Below are 22,405 nucleotides of genomic sequence, written 5' to 3' on the forward strand. Positions count from 1 at the left end.
AGAATAACTTGTGTTAGGACTCCAGAAATCAGACCTTTTTTAACTCAGTCTATGCCTGCATCCTTCTAAGTCTATAGATAAATGTCTATTGACTTAAATAGGAGCAGGGTCAGAGCCCTTGAAATGCTTTTCTTACAACCAAATATTTTCATCAGTAACACATTTTTTTTCATTCGCTCCCTTTTTTTAACCATGGGATTTAAGACTAATAAATGGCATCTTGATATGCTTCAGTGTTAGAACAAACAAAACTGTGGGTATTCCAGGGCCTATTACTGTTTACTGTCATTAGAATGAATTAGAGAGAAATTCTCTGGAAATGGATGTAGGTGCTGACATTTCTAATAAAATCTTGGGATTTTATTAATAACAGCTGTTTTACATAGTGTCGCTAATTTAACAGTGCTTTACAGACTGATGCGTCCTTTCTTGTTCAAAATATTCTTAGTCCATGGATTTAATCAGTCTTGAATGTGACATCTTTTGTTTAAGAATTACTCATCTGAGTAATGGATTGCAGTAGAAGACCTACAAACTGGAGGGGAAAATCTTATTTTGAAAGCAGTTATGGGTGTTTTTTTGGCCATAGTTGTTGAAATGTTTGAGGGTCCTTGTTTTAAGTTCCATTCTGAGTTTTCAGATTGACAGCCCATGATAAGGGCTGTGTCTACACTAGCCCAAAACTTCGAAATGGCCATGCAAATGGCCATTTCGAAGTTTACTAATGAAGCGCTGAAATACATATTCAGTGCTTCATTAGCATGTGGGCAGCCGCGGCACTTTGAAATTGACATGGCTCGTCCCGACAGGGCTCCTTTTCGAAAGGACCCTGACTACTTCGAAGTCCCCTTATTCCCATCTGCTCGTTGGAATAAGGGGAGTTCGAAGTAGGCAGGGTCCTTTTGAAAAGGAGCCCCATTGGGACGAGCTGTGCGGCAGCGAGCCACGTCCATTTCAAAGTGCCGCGGCTGCCCGCCTGCTAATGAAGCGCTGAATATGTATTTCAGCGCTTCATTAGTAAACTTCGAAATGGCCATTTTCGAAGTTTTGGGCTAGTGTAGACACGGCCAATGGCAGAAATGCGATCAGCTATTGCAGAAAGGTATAATGAGTGATTCAGAATCTTGTGTAACTTACATGAGTGTTAACCTCTGTTCTCTGACCTAAACACTGATGTAAGTTACACAAGATTCTGAATTTCAAAATTCCAGGTAGAACTAATATTAACCTATTGCTTCAGTATGGTCTTTTGGCTAAGATCATGTGTTCCATCTTAGGGTGTCCATAATTCTGTTCCACCATAGGATGCTCCCGTGAGAGCAGAATAGGTTTTAACCATTTTCTCTCTTGCCACAGGTGTTGGAGGGGCTGCTGAAAATGATGATCCTTCCAAAATGGTTATGGTACTTGCTGCTACTAATTTTCCATGGGATATTGATGAGGCCCTAAGACGACGACTAGAGAAGAGAATTTACATTCCTTTACCATCAGGTACAAAGGTTTCCTGAGACTTTTTTTCCTTTTAAAGGCTGATCATTGCTCCTTTTATCTTGTGACTTTTGGCACTATATTATACCTCTTAAGACACCTGGGCTCAGAAGAGAACTTGCCAGAAGAAGGCGCTTTGGTTGTATTGTTTGGTTGAAGACATTCATGGTCTGAGATAGGCAAGATACCAGCCAAGTGACAGAGTGCATCAAATTCTGTAACACCACAGACAAAGCATTAATATGGCAAGTATATGTGGATGAAAGGCCAGTGGCTGTAGAGATTGACCTAAGGTGGAGAGATGGAAAAACTACATTGAGGACCATAATCGACTGAATTTCAAAAATAAGAATGCAAAGTTAGCAGTCCTAAAAAATGGCCTCTCAGAAATGTTCACCAAACTGGAGGTTTTCTAAAGGTGGCTGGATGATAATCTGTCTTGGATGGTTTAGACACAACAAATCCTGCATCTTGGTAAGGAGTTAGACTAGATGACACTTGTGGTCCCTCCTAACTCTGTGACTAGAAGTCAATTTGCACTCACCACTTCTGCAAATCAGACCACTTTGAATCTATATTTAGATCCTCCTAACTTTGGGCTTCTGCTTCTGAAAATGTTGGATTTCAGAATTTGACTTCAGATTTAGATGCAGAATAGAGCAAAGGAGAACTAAAACAACCACCTTCTTTGTATCTTACCTTGTGAGTGAGTTTTATAGAGTTATACTTCTTTTATTTGTGGTTTTGTTTTTTAGCAAAAGGCAGAGAGGAACTCTTACGAATAAACCTCCGAGAGTTAGAATTGGCTGATGATGTAAACCTTGCAAATATAGCTGAAAAAATGGAAGGTTATTCTGGTGCAGACATTACCAATGTATGCAGGTATGTCAAATTGTAACCTTATACAACAGTTTCTCTTGTTCAATCACTTATTTAAGAACTAGTGAGCCTTAATCATATCAAGTTGTGATCCAATGTTGGGTCTTTGTATCTACAGCAAACCAAAGAAATGATACTCTTCTACCCCATGTTTTACTTCCATATGTAGAGCTCTGCGGGGATACAAAATTTTTATCTGCATCTATCTACAAAATGAGTCATGGCTATCTGCATAAACATCCATGGTTGCAGATATCCACAGATTTGCAAGGTTCTAGATACAACACACAGATTTTGCATCTGCATCCATATCTGCAAAAATAAGTCACGTCACATCTGCATCCACACCTGCAGATGCAGATACCAGTGAATATCTATAGATTTGTGGGACTCTATCCATCCACTTGTTACAATGTCAAAATAAACTGATAAGCACTATTTTGTTGAGATTATATATTAGAAATTTTACACTAGTTCATTCAGCTCACATCCCTTCTAAAGGAAGTGTCCAAAGGGACTAGAAATCCCTTTTAATTTGCAGAAATTTGTAGAATCATCCCATCACGTGCACGCACTACCGTCGGATTATAGCAACAAAAAATCCACACTAACTGAAATGTGAATAACCGATATTTTGGAGCATAGGCTTTCGTGGGTAAAGACCCACTTCATCAGATGATGAAGTGGGTCTTTGCTCACAAAAGCTTATGCTCCAAAATATCTGTTTCTCTGTATCTTTGAGAACAACAAGAAGTCCTGTGGCACCTTATAGACTAACATGGCTACCTCTCTGATACTTGAAATATGAATGTTACTCTCTCTGAAGCAGTTTCTAGTTGTACCTGTCAGTTTTTGAGACCATAGAGAGGCTAACTTTGGTATGCACAACTTGAGGAAGCTAGGATTTGGGGACATAATAGAGAGCTGTCCTAGTAATCTGCATGTTTGCCATATTCATCATTGAGATCTGTGAGGAGAGATGGGAGATTTATTTGGACAGAGATAGAGTTGGGACAGTTGTGTATGTGACCAATTTGGAGGTGCTGCTGGGAATAACAGACATGAAAGAGGAATACTGATGAATGACAATGGAAGCCTGTCGGTCACTGGTTTTCAAACTGCGGTGTGCAGACTGCTGCCTTGCAGGTGGGCCGTGAGGCTCAGGACTCAGTCCCCCTGCACGGTTTTTGTGCCAGCATCAGCTTCCTTCTGCAGGTGCAGGGGCAGATCCTTGAGCCCTGAGGGCTGGATCTAGTTTGCCAGGGGGAGGTGTGGCTCCATATGCTGCACCTCCTCCTTCCATTTGCATGGGGTAATGCAGCACTGGAGACCACTCCCAGCCCACTCCTGCATCCTCTCTCCTGAGCAGCTCTCCCACAGCTTGCACCTGCACCTTCCCTGCCTTCCAGACCTCCACCCTCGCCCCCATCCATAACCCACTCTCTGGCAGCCCCCTTCACACTGAGCCCCTCATTTTTGGCCCCCCTAGAGCTTGGGCGAGGGTCACAGTCTACTAACCTGGGACCCCAAGAGTTAATTTGGCCTGGTGGGAAGCCCTGAAGTTTGGTCTTCCTTACCCCATCCCTCCACTCCAGCCACCCCACCTGGGGCTGGAACTCAAAGGGAATGAAGTATCTCAGTTGGGGGCCACATCAGTAATGAGGTTTAGGGGGTTTTGTGCTTTGGTTTTGGTTCTCCCCCACCCTGCCCCCGTAGACCAGTGGCCTCCAACCCAAAAAAGGTTCACCGCCATAAATAAAGACAATGTTGAAACCCTTTGTTTTGTACATAAAATAAAATATTAATCAAAGTTTGGTAAACTAACATGATAAAATTCAAGTGTTTAATCTGTTTATCTTGATAGTACTTCCTTTCTTACCAGTTCATATATGCCCCCTTATGTTATAACTCCAGTAGCCTAATATGAGTATTTTAGTATTTAAGGTATTTAGAGATAAGCAAAGTCATTTTGTCACCACGGGAGGTTGGCTGGAAGTCCACAGAAAAGCTTGTGTCGAGTAAGGTGGGCTCCGGGCCAAAACACTTGAAAACGAGATGTATACAAGTACTCTGATTTAGCTCAATTTCTGTTAACCTATAAAAATGTTCAGATGAAAGTCATGGTGAAACATGGAGTCAGTAGTTGTTGCACATTTATGCTGATGTTCAACTGTAAGAGTAGAAATAAAAGTAAGAATACACAGAAAATATGAGCCTTGCCATGAAGACAAAAATCTTAATGTAAGCGTGACTTGGTTCTCTTAGTAGTCTCCACATTCTTGCTGCTTCTTGAACTGAAAGGTCTCAAGGGCAAGGACTGTCACCCACTCTATGCATCACCAACTGTGGCGATGACTTCCCTAACCTGATTGATAGCTTTGGTGTGTTACCGGAAGTAGTAATAAGTAACCCAGTACTATAGAGGGGATGAAAGGACAGTGAATAAAGAAAAGTCTGCTCCATATATCTGACCGCTATAAATTGAGTTGAGGCAAATGCAGGGTTAGATTTAGGTAGCTCTTGTATGTGTATGGATGCGTAACTACTGGCTTTTATTTCAGCTCAGTTTATATGAGTGAGGGAAGCACAAGGGCATTTAATCAAAAGGTATTTCCTAGGGTGTAGCTATGCTACTAAATTTTCTTTTAAAACTTGTATTATCGTGAAGTATTTCTTCCAATGGCTGATACTAGATTTGTTACACAGTCCAGCTAATACTGGTTGAAATGTTGGTTTTATTGTCATATTGGGAAAACTAATTAGAATATGCAGTAATATAAGACCAAAAACAGGAGAGAATGGGAGTGTACAATTTGAGAGGAAGAGGAGGATGTAGGAGAGAGGACTTCTACATAAATATTTAATGGCGACAAGTAGTATGCCAGAAAATGGACAATGCTGTGGTGCAGTTCCCAGGATAATTACAAATTAAGATGAGGAATGAAAGCAAAACGGGTCAGTTCCATCTTCACTAGGTGGTTCATTCATCATTTACCAATACTCAAATCCTTGTATGTCAAACCAGAGAAATCTTGTTGTTTCTGAATATGCTTCAGAAATATACATATGTAAAAAGGCAAAAAAGCAGTCATGTAGCACTTTAAAGACTAACAAAATAATTTATTAGGTGATGACCTTTCATGGGACAAACCCACTTCTTCAGATCATAGCCATACCAGCTGTGACTACGCTACAAAACTTCAAAGTTGGCTACTTCGAAGTAGAGCATCTACAGACACCCTACTTTGAAGTTTAAACTTTGAAGTAGGGCACTACTCCATTCCTGGGAATGGAGTAAGGACTTTGAATTTAGGAAAAATGTTTGTAGACTCTCTGCGGCTACTTCGATGTGGTGCTTAACTTCAACATTAGTTCCTAGTGTAGATGCCCCTTAATGTTTCCTTAAAGAATTCAGCCTCAATAAATTGATATTTAATTATGTGCAAGATTTACTTTTTTTTTTTTTTTAAGTTTAGTGTCTTCGATACATCAGAAGATTCTAATTTCTGATCATCTTGCTACCCAGAGCAAGTGGAGCAGAGGTTTTATTTCCTGTGGTATTAATCACAAACCCTCTCCTCAAGGATTCTGAGACTTCATGATTTTCTGCACCTGTTTAGTTTGTGGACTTATCCTACATCAGTGGCAGGCAACCTGTGGCCCATCAGGGTTCCATATGTGGGCCACACCACAGCTCTGCTCCATTCCACCATGCCTCTTCTGTACTGGGGGGCCTTGCACTTACTTGCTCCTCTTTCCCAGAACTTCCAGAGTGCCATAAATCAGCTGATTCATAGCATTCTGGCTCTGAGAAGGAGGGGGAAGAGTGGTAATGGGGCACAAATCGGCCAACACACAGTTCTCTGGAAGTGCTTGGAGGAAGGGTACAAGATGATGGATGGGATGTGCTTGGGAAAGGAGGCGGGGCAGTAGAATTTTATATTGTATTTATTTTTAATTGTATAAAGTTGATTGTTCTATTATATGAATGAGTAAAGCATTCTATTTTGTTTTGAAGTTATTCAGCATGCAATGTATATTAATGTATTTAATCTTGAGGTCATGGGTAGTGCATAAAACTAATTTCAATCTTGCCGCCCACTGAGACAAGGGAGGGCCACTCATGCAGCCCACTAACTAGCCTTGATGTCCTACATAGACTTTTGTCTGTAACTTTGTCCTTTGTCCCCTGCCCCCCCACTATCTATAATATCAATCAATGTTTCTTAAACTATGTTCCATGAACAGCTCACAGGTGTGCTGTGAGCATTTGGAAAAATACACTGGTATGCATTTTCTGTTAAAACCAGATACAATGTTACTTCATTCCTATCATACTTGATTTAAATTGCTTCATTTTTGTTTTTGGTATCTATGTTGATGTTGGCTGTGGGGCTTTTTGGTCAGAGAATTTTTTTGAACAAAACTTTCATAATGTTCCATGGTCTCAAAGTTTAAGAAACACTGACTTAAACAAATCTTCAGACTCTGCATGTTCACTCAGTGTGTAAGTTAGAGAAGCTTCTACTTTGGAAAGCAAGTGCCTGGCCCTTGCTAAAGGTGTCAATACTGAAAGCCCCAAGCACCTCCCTAAAATGTGACTGCCTGTCCCTAAGGCTTGGTGAGCAGTGGATTATGTTGCAGCAACTGGACAGATAGAGGGAAGAAGCAGCTCTGTTTCTAGGGCTGCTTTGTCCCATTCTGAGCCAGTTAAACGTAAGCATTATCAGTAGTATGGTGGTCTAATGAGCACTTAAATATAATCAGCAGTGTGTCTGGCTTGCTTTTTTGATCTATGCCCCACACATTATCTTTTTTGAAGTCCTGAGTACTGTGTATTAGTCACTAAGGAGTGAATGTAGAAGGAAAAAAAAACAGGTTGCTTAAGTTTATTTTAAAATTCCCAAGGATCTGATCTTTCTTACAACATTGACTTATGCCCCTTCCTGATAATGGCTTTAATTGCTGTCATCCTTACTGTGGACAAAAACATAATTATCAGCACCTCCTACATTGCCTGGCCTATCCTTTGTATCTGCGAGTGAGACAGATGAAATGGTAGCTGAACTAAAATGAAGTACTGGTTTGTGTGCATTTTAAAAAGTAAACTAAACTTTTCTTTCTGGCTAAAACTTGATGGTGTACATAACTCAATTTCAGAAAAATATTTCAAACAGATCAAGCTGAAAAATGCAGACTTTTCAGTCATTTGTCCAACCCTGACCTAAGTAATGAGTATGTAGATGTTCACCGCCTGTTTATTAGCTTATCTAACACAGAAAATAAAAATATAATAAATCCTTAAATGCAGCAGGAGAAGAGGTATTTATAGGGATAGTTTAAACTGCTGGGTGCAGTAAGTGTTTTAAGGTATATGTGGATGGACAGTTATGAGAGGTGTTGGGAAATGATTCAGTTCCTAGTTCCAGTTGGTCTCTCTTTGTAAGTAACAACAGCTTGGAGGTAGTACAGACCCTCCCTAATAAACTGTTTCTTCAAAACCCTTCCTTTAAAATGTTTCCCATTCATGGGTGGTGGCAGATAGGGATATAGTGGAACAGCTGAGCTAGGAAAGCTCAATTGTCTGTACAGTAGCACAGTGGAAGGAAATTTTGTGTAAGACTTGTAGGTGCAGGGATATGTCACTACATCTGTTGTTGTAGATGCTTTAGGCAGGAGGTCTGACTCAATGACCTCCTGAGGTCCCTTTTAGCCCCAGGATTCTACTTCTGTTCCTCAGAGAATAGGGGTATACGCCCTGCTCACTGAGGCTTCAAGGAATAGTGTGCTGGTCCCTAGCACACTGAATTTGTCATAAGAACACAGGAACATTCAAGAAGGACCTACTTCATTTCCCATCTGGAATTTCACTTCTGCATGGCTGCTTTAGAACGAGACATGAAGAAATTGTGCAGAGCACTCAGAACTATCAAGAGATTTTAAGGAACAAAACTATGCCGCTTAGTTATGCATCTGCAAATGGTTAATTGTCCAGGGTTTACTTGGTCAAAACTGAGCAGCCTTTTGTGCTATGATAAAAGTAATGCCTGAATTTAGAACTCTTGGCCTGATTTTAAACAGCTGCTTCAAACTGTACAGCTGCTGAACTGGAACACTTCAATGCAGCCAAACTACACCACAAAACTTTGTGTATCCTTCACCTTTCTTACCCAAACAGCAGTCTTTAAGGATATTCCTATGGTCTGTCTTCAGGTTGTTGTTATTGCTGAATTTGATGACTGCTTGTGTAGCAGATTTAGTTCTGATCTTACTGCAAGATGTAACAAGACAAAAAGGTTTGCCCTCAGTAGTAAAAGGCACAAACAACTGCATTTCAAGTATTTTGACTCTCTTCCCCCAGCTGAATCATACTTTGAATAAAGACAGTGCAGTCTTATGTGCCCCAACTGATTTTTAAAATTGATTCATTAAATTGTCTAGCTGGTGCAAATTTGAAGTCAAATAGAATTCCACGTTGCACATTGTGAAATGTGCAGAAGGAATCTTGAAATTTTGTGTTTAAACCCCAGTTATTCCATAAATTGAGCTTGTCAGTGTCTGCCTTCATTTTAAACGCTACAGTAGCACAGCTCCATAGCATCTACACTGAAGTGCTAAAGCAATGCTGATGACAGGTTGGGATAAGCAACTTTCTTTCTGGTCTGAGAGGCAGTAGTTAAGTTGATGGAAGAATACAATGATTTCATACCCCTGACCAGTATTCCCTCAATCTTTTCCATCTATGTGCAGAATAAATTTATTTGTTCAGAGAGGTGACACTGCACCACAAATAGAAACACAACCCTAGGTGTCAATGCTCTGCTAATCAGCTGGGCAGTATCTGAGTTTCTCCAGGGTGGCCATGCAAGTGCAGAGTTTACAGAGAAACACTCCACAGACTGACAAACTGATCTAATTGTCTAGTCACAAACAGGCCTCAATTATCTTTAGCCAACCCCAGGGGTTTTCACTAGTGCAAGGCGATGTGCCAAACTCAAATCTGATTCCTGCATACTGAAATACATGCAAGGTAAATATGTATTTTCAGTACTGCTGCAGATAGATGGCACTGAAGGTTCTAATAGTGCAGTTTCAAAGTGCTACACAGAAAGCAGCTGCACTAGTCTGGGAGTTGGGAGAAGTGGGTCAGATTCTGTTCACCACCACATACTAGCATACTTCCCTTGCTCAGGCCTACAGTGAGGGTAAATACATTAACTGTGAAGTGCTTACATACCATAGTAATCATGGGCTCCACTGTTAAGAACAGATGTTGAATTTTTGGTTCTTCCCCCACCCCCCCCAAGCAAATTTCCATATTAATGAGTTGGTTTCTCTTATTGTACAGAGATGCATCACTGATGGCTATGAGAAGGCGTATTGAAGGCTTGACACCAGAAGAAATCAGAAATCTTTCCAGAGATGAAATGCACATGCCTACAACTATGGAAGATTTTGAAATAGCTTTAAAAAAGGTTTCTAAATCAGTATCTGCTGCGGACATTGAAAAATATGAAAAATGGATTGTTGAATTTGGATCATGCTAAGTCATCTTAACCAAACTTCTCCAGAGAAACCTGTCTTAAAACAGCTTCAGAAGTAATGAAAGGTAGCGTTGAAGTGCATTAAGTGCTATTTTTTTAACTTTCTTAAACTTAAGAGCAACATGATTCTGAATAAACTCCATTTTTTTAAATTGCATGTCATCTCCGCCTCTTGAATTAACTGTCCAGGTCTCTACTTCAAAGATATTAATGTCATCATGTATTGGTGTTCATTGTGGTTAAATTAAATTAAATACGAGGATCTGTTCATGTGTGGCTCTGTAAGAGCTTTCAGTGGTCTTACTGGTGCTTGCTCAATCTTGATATTATAAATCTCAACATAGGAAGAATTAAATGCACTAAACTGTAGTGCCAATCAATCATTAGCAAATTTTGCTTGTTAAATTTGTGCCAAGACTAAAGTGCAAAAAGCTGAAATTTGTAAGTTAGTATACTCAAGTCTGACTAAAGTAAAATTTCACTTAAGAGGGGTTGGGAAAAGGATTTCCTCAGAGATGCCAGACTGCCAGCACTGGTGCTGAGGGCACATCTAGGCTTACATGAAGATAGATGCCCTGGAGGTCAATCATCTTTTGGGAGTCTACTTAGCACATCTCGTAGGACTGCTCTAAACTGAACACTGAGGGAGCTCCCATTGACTCCAGTACTCCTTGCAAAAGGAAGCCTTTTGTTAGTCTCCCGGAGTGGGTCTGGGCTAGAAACTCACCTTAAAGAACATCAACTCCATCTATGCAGTTCTTGTAGCTGGAGTTGCATATCATAAGTTGAACTTATTTTGTAGTGTTGACCACACCTTTGTCTTATACCAGATCTACAAGTGTTGCAGTTGTCTTTAGAAAGTGAAGAATAAAGCATTAAACGTACATGGCACACTTTCTATTTAAAAATAAAGTTGTAAACGGATTTCAGGCAGATGATTTGGTTATGTAATCCTGTGTTCTAGAATCTTAGTACTCACCTGTATGCATGTCCTAGATTTCTCTAAAGTCTAGTTTTTAAGTTCTTAATGTTACCTTCTAAAACAGATCTACTCCCCCTGCCCCATTTGTACATGGGGCCACTTCATTTATTGAGGTATCTTTCTTCAGAAATATTTTTAACAGGGCCAAAAGTCAACTATTTTAAGGCCTGGTACCCTCAATCTTAAGGCAAGACCATATATGATTGAGGTTTTTTCCTGAAATATCTAATTCCCACTAATTTTAGGGAACACCAATAGAAAGAAAAAACCTTATGTTGGATTTTTAGCTTTCTGGTGACGGCAAGCCACTTCACTATAGTTTAGACTTCCTTCCAGTATATGTTTACAATATCTAGTCAGTTTCTAGTAAACAATTCAAATGTTAATTTATGAAAATTTGCAGGAAAGTGTACCACCTGTACTTAACAGTATACTGTCTTGTAAGACATTTTGGGTTCTTGTTTCTAGGAAACTTAACCCAATATCACAAATAGGGAAGAGGCTTAATATGATACGGGGAGTTGAATAAAGTGCTTGAAATGTGAAGATGCCTTAATTCCTTGTACATCAAACACTAACCACTTATTTTAGTAGTAAGAACATCTGTTTTTACAAGGCACAGTCCAAGGTAATATATAGCTCTAATCAGGTTATCCAGCTTATTTTGGCTTGTAGGTGCATGTGCAATCTCTTCCTCCAATTCCTTTGTCCTGTGCTTGAGATGACAGAAGACTATCACATTCTATATTTTATTACCTCATTGCCTTAGAGTACAAAGGCCAGTCCCCGTCCTAGCTGCTGGGAGTGAGATTTTTAACTTCTTTAAAATCAAAATCTTCATGTGGGAAGAAGCTGCTGTCTCTTGAGAGCAAGAGGCTATGGCAGCAGAGGTAAAATAATTGAGCCTCCACCTTGGAGAGTCCCTTTAAACATAAATCAATTCAGGTACAATTTTCAGAAGAGGAAGCAAAGAAGGTATTGAAGTTCAAGTGCTAAATTTCAGGTCAATTAATTGTGTGCACAGATTCAGAAGCAAATATGGTACTGAGAACATCATTTCTCTGCTAAATTGTCTGTCTTCTCTGGAATATCTGAAGAAAGATTCATTACAACCAGGGGTGCAGGCTTGATATCCACCATGCGAAGGACTCCCCTGAAAGATACATTAACATTAGAAAAGGTTAGTTCTGTTTTGAGATGGAATCGCAGTAAACAGCAGCAGTAGGGGACAGAGCCTTGTGTGTCCCTGGGGGGCTGTGCAGGTAACCCCCCTACTGAACCTCTTTTTCTGCCCCAGACCCAGGGTGGGAGCCACAAAATCCACTAGCTTGGGCCCCCTTAGAATCTGGGGTGTGAAAGGAATGCTTTGTTGGCTGTTTCTCAGTGGTGGGCCATGTCAGTGTGGGCTTCTTTTCTTCTCGCTATTGTGTGCTTCCCCTGGGTTAAAAGAAGAGGCACCACTGGTACTGAGGCTTGAGGAAAGCTGCTTTGTCTACACTGTTAAGTTTAAATTACCCCCTCCTGAGGAGTAGCCAATAGCACTGGGAGCCTGTTCTATACTAGTGCTTTACAACAATAACTTAGGCTGTGTCTACACTTAGAAAACGCTTCAAAATGGCCATGCTAATAGCCAAATTGAAGAATATTAATGAGGTGCTGAAATGAATATTCAGCACTTCATTAGCATGCCACCGGCCATGGCAGTGCCATGTTTGGCTCGCCCACAGCTTGCCCACATGGGGTTCATTTTCAAGAGTACCCAGCAAACACTGAAAGCCCCTTATTCTTATCAGCAGCATGTTAATGAGTTGCTGAATACTCATTTCAGCGCCTCATTAGTATTCATCAATTTGGCCATTAGCACAGCTATTTTGAAGCTTTTTCTAAGTGAAAATGTAGCCTTACTGTGAATTGGTTTTCTTCTTTGTTTTTCCTTCCCCCACCTGTGAGAAGGAGTGCAGGAAGATGGCAGTCTAGGCTAGCAGTGAGTGACTTAGCACATCCCGTAAGCTGGCTGCCAATCCAGAACATCACCATATATTTCTGTTCCTCCCTCAGGTATTCAAAACGTGATTTCAAAACAATTTATCTGCCACCAGGAGCCATATTAGTGGTAAGCTTATGAGCCTGTCAGTGGTTGAACTTGTGAAAGCCACAAGGTTTTAAACACTCGTAAGAGCTCTGAAGATTCAACACACAAGTGGAACTACTGTGGTTCCTCAACCTGTTTTTGACCACTTAAGGTATGTCTACACTCATAGCGTGGCAAATGTGGTGCTTCCCCAACCACTCTGCATACGCCCCACCACATGGTGGGTCAAGTACGTGGCAGAGGTGGCTCCTCCAGCCCTGGTGTGCTCCAGTCAGTGTGGCTTCAGCCCCAGGTGGCTTGTGCAGTGGTGTCTCCAGTCACAACATGAGCTTCAGCCCGTGGCAAATTGAGTAAGTGGGGGAAGGAGTTACAGCAAGCCATTAAATTTCTTTTGGACATCACTGGTCCAGACTGCAGATGTGTGTCAACAGAAGTTGACAGCACGCATCCAGACTATGCATCTCTTGCAAGAGATCTGCCAATTCGGAGCATTCTGCTGACATCCCTGTACAGCTCATTCCATAAAGAAGAAAAGATGTCTCCACCGATGTGTGGACAGGCCAAATGTTGGAAAAGCCTCTCCTGACAACCTGTTGGCAAAAGATATGCAAATTGCATGACATTTGCATATATATTGTCAACAGTTCTCTACAGTCTAGATATAGAGCAAAACTACTTATGTTACTATGGCTCAGTGTCCATCTGTATTGTTTATCCCTGTTTTCCACTTCTGCCTAGTTTAAAGAAATAGCAGTGTTAAGCTCCTACCTTGTTGCATGGAAACAGTCAGATCCAGCAAGTCCTTCTGTTTCCCTGCTCCTGACAGATGAACACGCCCTAGCTTAAATATTGCTTTATGTAAAGAAAAGATGGCGGATAACACCAGGGTAGATGGCTTAGTTAAAGTCCTTTGAGTATGTACATTTTCAGTTTGTAAACCCTTTTATTTCCGAAACCCAAAAGGCTGTCAAACACCTTGAGGCCTCTCACTCCTGCCTGTCTGGCTTGGTTCCTTACAGGGTTTGATATAATTTGTTACAGTGGAAGACTTCAGTTAATTTTGACACAGACAAATACACTGTGGCTCACTTGCAAGACATTTTCAGTTTAAACTATCTTAATGTTGTGTTGGCATTTTATTTACAGTGTTAAAACTGAGATGTTAACTGTGTTGAAAACAAGCAAACTCCACAACTTTCCCACTGTACTAATGTGCTGCTTACTTAGTGTCAGCTTAGCTTGAACACAGGGACTGATGACTGTGCTCTACTCTGCCACGCTGCAATTAATGCCTTCTGTTTTCAGATCACTTCACACACTGATTCATTCCCTTGCTCCCTTAACAAAAAGGGAGGTATATTATCTCAAGATGAGGGAAGCGAAGTGCCTTCTGTAGAAAAACAATGTGTACAATTGACTCTGATTTAATGTTTTCAAAGCACTTGGTTGACACTGAAGACTTACTGCTAAATCTAGGCTAGTGTTTCCCAAACTCTGTTCTGCAAAAAAAAAAAAATTGATCCTCAATGTTTTTCCTTCTAAAATATTAAATATGAAATTCTGTATCAAAAATATTTGAATAGTTTTTTAGGTATCCTATTTGTGTTTATAACTTGTGCCAAATCAGTCGGTTAGGATTATTTCAGCATGAGCTGGTTTCAGAGAAATCATGTGATGCTGCCCCAATATGAGTAGCCGACTCTCTACAGCATCATTCCTAAACAGATTTGAGATTAAAATAAGCAAAAACACTCTTTGCATTAAAAAAACTGTCAAATGTTTTATTTCCCAGTAGTTTTCTGTAAAAACAAACATTTAAAAATATTTTTTCCATACATAATGTTTTGCACTTTCATAAATGTTTAAGCTTTAAGGAAGGACCATCCTTTTTCGAACAATATTGTCCTTTCTACTTTTGTACAAAACACTGCTAACCATCCTTTTTTGGCTGTTTCTATTGATGTTTTGTTTTGGGCTGGTACTTAAATTTGTATTTTTTATACTTAAGATGACTGTTAGCAATCCTGTAAATTATCAGAAGGACATTACTTGTTCATTGAGATGCTCTTTTGTTTGTAAAGTAAGACATCATAAGTTAACTTTTTAAAATCAACTTGAGCATTATGAGCTGCAATTTTTTTTGGTAAGAACCACCCTCATCCATGTTGTCTGTGTTCCATCAATATATTTGAAGCCCAAAAGTGTTCCTTGGCCAAACTAGTTTAGGGAAAGGCTGATCTAGGCTGTGGGGCAAAGTTTGGACAGAACAAAGTGTTTCTTAACCTTGTTTGACTACACTATCCAGGCAGAGCTTCTGCTACTTGGCCTTCATGTTCCTGACATGAATAATGCTGTAGAGAAAAGTCCTACTCCTCCCTCCCATGTTGTGTGTGAGCGGCTCTGCTGAAGACACATGAAATGGTGATAATACATGAACAATTTAATAGGGAGCATTGACCTATTCAGAACTTCCTCAGAAGAAATCACAGCAGCTGACACCACCAGGCTGTCTCCTTTCATTAACTTGTTTTATGACTACAAACAGTTCGTTTTTGTTTTGTTTTTCTAAGAAAATGCAAAAATTACTTACTTGTGCTCAAAGGGTGGGAAAATCGCCTTTAAGAGTCTTAAAACTAGAGCTGCTCCAATGACTCCAGTCCCAATGACCTCCATCAACTTAAAGAACACAGGAAAAGATTTAAGCCAGATCCCACACAGCTCTTTTCTTGAGTATTCCATCCATTGGCATATCACCTGAAAACAATAATTGAAACAAGATAGCATCTGACATTTGCCAAGTGTGATATCCAGCTATTTGCAAGTCACTACACGAGGTATTAGACGTTTTAAATGTATCAGAGTTCAAGCAGTACTTTTCACACCAATCTTATTTTCTAATGGAGTCTCCTGGCTCTGGAAGCTCTGACCTGCAAATCGGAAATGCAGAGTCACAGAAGAGGTAGACTCCATTTGTTGGTGGGGAGTTGAGAACCACAGGAGAGCTGTAAGCACGTCATGGAAAGGCTTGGTGGTGTAACAGCAGCATTATTTGGCTATAAAGAACCTTTCAGGGCTGTCGGATAGATTGATCACAAGAGGGTGGAATGTTTGGAGGACAACCCTGATCCCTGGTGATATTTTCAACGAACAATGATTAGCCTGTTGCAGCAGTGACTTGCAGGGTAGTATATTGTTTCCCTGGTGCTCAGTTTTTGTGTTTAACTGCAGCAGTTTTTAAAATAGGAGCACTGTGGCAATAACCTGTAAATCAGATGAAGAGCGCACTGAACAAACTCTGTCCTTGGTGTGATTGTTGCTCACTTCTAATGGCATGTCTACACCCACAAAAAAAAAAAAAATCCCTGGCTGGCCCCTTACTGCCATCTCAGGCTGCAGGGCTGTTTCATCATTGTGCAGAGCTCCAGATCCCGATTCAGCACATCAGCTACAGTTTTTCTTTGCTACCCTAACTATGCAGAGATGTGAAAGAGTCCTGGAGTACCTGGAAAATCCCTCCCTCCTCCCCCCCCCCCCCCCCCAGAAAACTATCGATTCCTTTCATGTCTCTGCTCTTTCTGTATCAAACTGCCTACTCTACTTTTCAAAGAGTAAATGGACTTCCTATCTGGCCACTCTACAGGAAAAAGTAGCATGAAGCCAAGCACAATCTCAGGAAGAAACATGCAGTGTGGGTTGGTTATTCTTCCATGCACACTAGAGATTGAACCAGATGGGTCACTGGAACCTTACAACTGAGACTACTCCCGCAGTCAAAATATCACATTGCTTTTATACACACAGCTAAGAGATGGAGTTCTGAGAACAAAACTCAATTTAGTCTAGGAACATTTATTTAAAAAAAGCTTTCATATCCTCTAGAATGGCACTGAATCGTTGCTGAAAGACTATGTGAATGGCCTTCATGTTGCAATACGCAATTTACTCTATCATGCTGGGTGTGGTGGGGGGAAGATGCGGTCTGGCTTTGCTTCTCAGCGATGGATTAATGAGAAAAAAATTTACTACTCTCTTCTTGACTCCAAAGGAGAGGCCACAAGTCATTGTAGCATTGGCACTAGATTAAACAACACAAACTTAAATGTCTTCTAGATTTCTCACTCTTTCCTGTCTCCCCTGCTAAAAAACACAAAATCAGAGAAATTTCTGATTCTGTTTTAACTTGGGCTTACAATAAAAACACTAAATATTTTACCTTATAAGATGATGGAGGCTCTGTCCCAAGAGGAGTTTCTGGTAACTTGCCAGGTAACGTCTCTTCATCTACTGTAGTTTCTACTTGCCTAAGGAGGTAGTGACTGGTTGTTTGCAGTGGGCCTTGAACATCTACTTAAAGAAGAAAAGCCTAAGTAGTTTTAGCTTCATTTCAACTTCTAATGGAGCAGCAAATGATACAATGATGCACAGAGGAAGCAAAATAAAAAAGCAGTCATGTAACACTTCAAAGACTAACAAAAAAATGTATTAGGTGATGAGCTTTTCGGGGGTACACACACTTCTTCAAATCTGGAGACAGTGTTGTACTGGAAATACTGAAAGCAAAAGAAAGTGATGCTGTATTGGAGGGGCACTATATTATTTAAGTTTATAATGAAAACACAAAGTTAATTTTCATTTGATCTTCACAGTAAACCTTCAAAGAAGCAAAAGGTGGCATTACCAGGTGGATTTGACTGTAAATTTTAGCTGTCACTTGCTAAAATGAAAAATTAAAATTTGTCGTCAAGTGCTTTAATAAACCTGTAAAATATTTGATTAATAGAAACTGAATTCTGGCCATATATTCAATAAAGTAAAATTTACTAACTCAAACTATTCCTTATATAACTATGGACCAGATAGGAATGTACTTTACAGAACTCATTTCTTGCTTGAGTATCAGAGGGGTAGCCGTGTTACTCTGGATCTGCAAAAGCAACGAGGGGTCCTGTGGCACCTTATAGACTAACAGAAATGTATGAGCATGAGCTTTCATGGGCAAAGACCCACTTTGTCAGATGCAGACGTCGTTGACCTCCATCTGATGAAGTGGGTCTTTGCCCACAAAAGCTTATGCTCATACATTTGTTAGTCCATTAGGTGCCACAGGACCCCTCATTTCTTGCTTGAGTGAGATTCAGTAGTAATCTTTATTGTAGGACTATGCTAGAAATGGCAAATACAACTCAGCTAGGAGAACTACAGTGATAGTGGCTCCCCATCTTAAGTGCTGTTTCAGAAACATCTCTGAAGGAAAAACACATTTGAAAAGAGAACAAAAAAAACAGCACACAAAATACTTAAGGGCTAAAATAAGGCACAACTAAATATCCTAATACACAAGAGAGCATATGTCTTGGACAAATCAGCCCACCATTACATGCCTCAGACGCCCTCTCAATGAAATGAGACGCTGAATTTGCCTGCCTTTGTCAAATGCTTTGTGATCTAGCCAATGCAAACATTATCTAAGTGCAATACGTTACATACCTTTTCCTGAAAGATTGGGAAGCGTAAATAACATGTCATTGTCCTTGGGCATGGAATACAGCATGCTTTCCTTCAAAGGAAGGGTATGATTTGAATGCCGAAGTACTCTCAGGCCCTTAATTAAAATGTTTATTTCAGTGACCTCATCTTGCTGAACCTGCGAAAAGAGAAATACTGACATTTTCTATCTGTTTTAAACTAAGAGTATGGCTAGGTCTACACTGGCTGCAGAAGATCAAGCGCTTAGGAGGTCTGATGTTCTGGGGTGCCATTTTGTACATGCACAGAACAGCATATTCCAGGGTCAATATCAACCCTGGAACTCCTTGCGAGCCACAAAGATAAGGAATGGTGGCCGGAGGAACACTGCTGTCAGTATGCTACTGTGAAGACCAGGAGAAATATTGACGGGTGCAAAATCGATTTTAGTTATGCAATTGGCATACCTAAAATTGCATAGCAGCTGTTGATAGTCCTGGCAAGTGTAGACGTAGCTTAAAGCAGGCCACAAGTTAAAAACAAGCACCATTAAAATACTCTAGCATTTTTGTGGTTGCTCAAATGCTATTAATGCATAGTATCTTTTATTTACTTAGCCATTAACATGAGTACATTAGAGGTTGGGAAGGTGCCTGTTCCTGCCAAGTGTATTAATAGGACATACTTCATTTTTAAGAGTTGTACCATACTTATCATGGCCCTGATTCAGCAAGGTATTTGAGCACCTGCCTCATATCAAACATGTGAGTAGTTCCAAAAAAGTAAATAGGATTTTGCACATGCTTTAGTGTACTAAACTGAAGCCTAAACTACTGGTCATTCACTAGGCACTACGGCTCCATTTCCTACTTCACAGGATAATGCACTTTTACACAGATGTATTTATCTGCAGAACCAGGAAGGTGATTTCTGATGCAACCTGCAGCAGTTCAGCTTGTCAACAAAGTTCTGCTGATATCATTAATATTGCCATTTGTCCTTCCAGCAGCATATGCTTAGCGACTCTCTAATTTAAAACTACAGTACTGAGACTAGGGAGTGGTACAACATGGTGGTAACAAAGTTATTAAGAAGTACAAACTGAATATTTATATTTTGTAGCCGTATTTATACTAGACTGACCTAAAACATAATAAAATGATCTCATTTTTCCTCCATGAAAATATATTAGGTGAAGTACTATTTTGACATATTCTTTATTTTAAAAAATAATGATCATTACTACAACTACTGACTTTAGAAGGAAAAAAAGTCAGTGTGACAATGAATAGGACAATCGTTCAAAATACAGGGCCAAGAATTGACAGAAATCCAGCATGTGCTTTGGGTACAGGATGAAGACTGCAACATGGACCTTGGTCAACAAAAAGGAATGCAGTAGAATGTAAGCTATTCGCTGGGATGTTGCCCTTAGGCAGTGCACAGTATTGCATAGAATTTAAAATTAAAACTGCTGCATAATATGAAAGAGAAGTTACTCACCGAAGTAACGATGGTTCTTCTAGATGTGTCCCCGTGGGTGCTCCATGACAGGTGTCGGGCTCGCCCCAGCACCGCAGATCGGATCTTTCCAGCAGTTTCTGCCGGACCGCGCATACGCCGGCGCACGCCGCTCCCTTGCGCGCTCCCGGCCACGTGCGCAATCCGGTCCCCGCCAGTTCCTTGACCAACCGCCTCGGATGCTCCTGAAAAACACCAAACAGAGATCCGAAGCAGGGAGGATGGGCGGGTGGTGGAGCACCCACGGGGACACATCTCGAAGAACCATCGTTACTACGGTGAGTAACTTCTCTTTCTTCCTCGAGTGTCCCCGTAGGTGCTCCACAATAGGTGACTACCCAGCAGTAACCCAAGAAAGGAGGTGGGTAATCGGTTTATGTGCAGCTTGCCCCCGAAAGGACTGCTGTCGAGAGGCGGGTATCCTCTTGGAATACCCGGTGTAGGGCATAATGCTTGGCGAAGGTGTCATAGGACGACCAGGTCGCCGCTCTGCAGATGTCTTTTAGCGCGATGACCTTGAAAAAGGCTGTTGATGCCGCCACCGCCCTGATGGAGTGAGCCCTAGGCGGGGCCAGTAAAGGAGTTTTTCGAAGTTCGTAGCACATCTTTATGCAGGACACAATGTGCTTCGAGATTCTCTGTGAAGAGAGACCCTCTCCTTTTGACCTGGGAGCGAGAGAGACTAGGAGTCTGTCCGTTTTCCGGAAGGACTTAGACCTGTCTATGTAGAAGGCCAACACCCTCCTCACTTCCAGGAGGTGCAGGCGTGCCTCCTTGCTGGAGCTATGAGGCTTAGGGTAAAACGAGGGTAAAACTATAGGTTCGTTAAGATGGAACTCTGAAGAGACTTTCGGGAACAAAGGCTGGGTGCAGCCGTAAGGTTACCGCCTCCTTTGAGAATACTGTGCAGGGCGGCGTTGTCATGACTGCTGCAAGCTCACTCACCCTGCGAGCTGACGTGATTGCAAGAAGGAAGGTTGTCTTTATCGTAAGGAGACGGAGGGAAACTGTGGCTAAGGGTTCAAACGGTGGTCCCGTTAGCGCGCTGAGCACCAGGTCCAAGCTCCACGATGGTGGAACCGGTTTCCGAGGGGAGGTACAGGTTTACCAGCCCCTTCAGGAACCTGGTAACAATAGGATGGGCAAACACCGTGGGCCCTTCCTCTTCATGCCGAAAAGCCAATATAGCGGCGAGATGGACCTTCAACGAGGAGAGGGAGAGCCCGTCTCTCTTGAGGTCTAGTAAGTATTCTAGTATGACAGGTATAGGCACATCAAGGGGAGCTAACTGCTTGGTGGAACACCAGGCAGTAAATCGAGTCCATTTCTGCTTGTAGGTCTTCCTGGTGGAGATCCTTCGGCTACTTTCCAGGACTTGTTGTACTCCCTCCGTACATGTACTTTCTAGGGAGCTGAGCCATGGATTAACCATGCTTGTAGGCGCAGGCCTCGGGGGTGTGGATGCACTATGGACCCCTGGGCCTGCGTGAGCAGGTCCGGCGCCACCGGAAGGGGAAGCGGTGGACGATCCGACATGCGCAGAAGCAAGGGGAACCATTGCTGTCGATCCCATGTTGGGACCACTAGGATCATGCGGGCTCTCTCCCTCCTGGCTTTCTGCAGGACCTTGTGGATGAGGACTGTGGGGGGAAAACGCGTAAAGCAGGGGGCCCTCCAACGAAATCGTGAATGCATCCCCCAAGGACCCCCACCCCAGTCCTGTCCTGGAGCAGTACTGGGGGCACTTCTTGTTGTGCTGAGTGGCAAACAGATCTATCTGGGGAAAACCCCATGCATGAAAGATCGGTCGTAGCAGATCGGAGCGGATCTGCCACTCGTGTGTGAGTGCAAAGCGCCTGCTCAGCTGGTCTGCTTTCACGTTGTGAGCACCTGGTAAGTACGAGGCTTTCAAGGTTATATTGTTGGTGATGCACCAGTTCCACAGCCGGACTGCTTCCGCACATAAGGCACGGGATCGAGCTCCGTCTTGTCGATTTATATAAAACATGGTGGAGGTATTGTCTGTATTGATCCCGACTACCTTGCCTTGTATGTGGTCTCGAAAGTGTTTGCAGGCGTTGAACACTGCTCTGAGCTCCAGTATATTTATATGCAGTGACTGTTCCGTAGGGGACCACAGTCCTTGCGTCACCTTTTCGCCAATGTGTGCTCCCCACCCTATGTGGGAGGCGTCGGTGGTGAGAAAAAGAGAGATTTGTGGTTGGTGAAAGGGTACCCCTGTTAGCATGTTCTTGGGGTTTACCCACCATTGCAGGGATCTGCGCACCTCTGTCGTGGGCGACACCACCCTGTGGACGGTGTGGGATGCCGGCTTGTAGACGCTCGCCAGCCAATGCTGCAGGTTGCGCATGTGCAGTCTGGCGTTCTGTACCACGAACATCGCCACTGCCATGTGGCCTAGCAGCTGCAAGC

The 22,405-nt window shown here is 41.8% G+C and overlaps 2 protein-coding genes across 4 annotated transcripts in view; one reads left to right on the forward strand and one right to left on the reverse strand.

Annotated features, from left to right (window-relative positions):
* Nucleotides 1-11,485, forward strand: part of KATNA1 (katanin catalytic subunit A1) — a 38,999-nt gene extending 27,514 nt beyond the window's left edge. For all 3 annotated transcript variants that reach the window (XM_074990404.1, XM_074990405.1, XM_074990403.1), the window contains exons 9-11: nt 1,357-1,491; nt 2,244-2,370; nt 9,716-11,485. In XM_074990404.1, coding sequence (XP_074846505.1) covers nt 1,357-1,491; nt 2,244-2,370; nt 9,716-9,914 — 461 coding nt within the window. In that variant the 3' untranslated portion in view covers nt 9,915-11,485. The remainder of the gene's footprint in view (nt 1-1,356; nt 1,492-2,243; nt 2,371-9,715) is intronic.
* A 143-nt stretch (nt 11,486-11,628) lies between these two features.
* GINM1 (glycosylated integral membrane protein 1) overlaps nt 11,629-22,405 on the reverse strand; it is a 28,621-nt gene continuing 17,844 nt past the window's right edge. The window contains exons 5-8 of the mRNA XM_074990406.1: nt 18,473-18,629; nt 17,199-17,329; nt 15,576-15,739; nt 11,629-12,046 (exon numbers count right to left, since the gene is read on the reverse strand). Of these exons, the coding sequence (XP_074846507.1) occupies nt 11,947-12,046; nt 15,576-15,739; nt 17,199-17,329; nt 18,473-18,629 (552 nt within the window). The 3' untranslated portion in view covers nt 11,629-11,946. The remainder of the gene's footprint in view (nt 12,047-15,575; nt 15,740-17,198; nt 17,330-18,472; nt 18,630-22,405) is intronic.

This window comes from Carettochelys insculpta, chromosome 3, assembly GCF_033958435.1.
Source record: "Carettochelys insculpta isolate YL-2023 chromosome 3, ASM3395843v1, whole genome shotgun sequence".
NCBI lineage: Eukaryota > Metazoa > Chordata > Testudines > Carettochelyidae > Carettochelys > Carettochelys insculpta.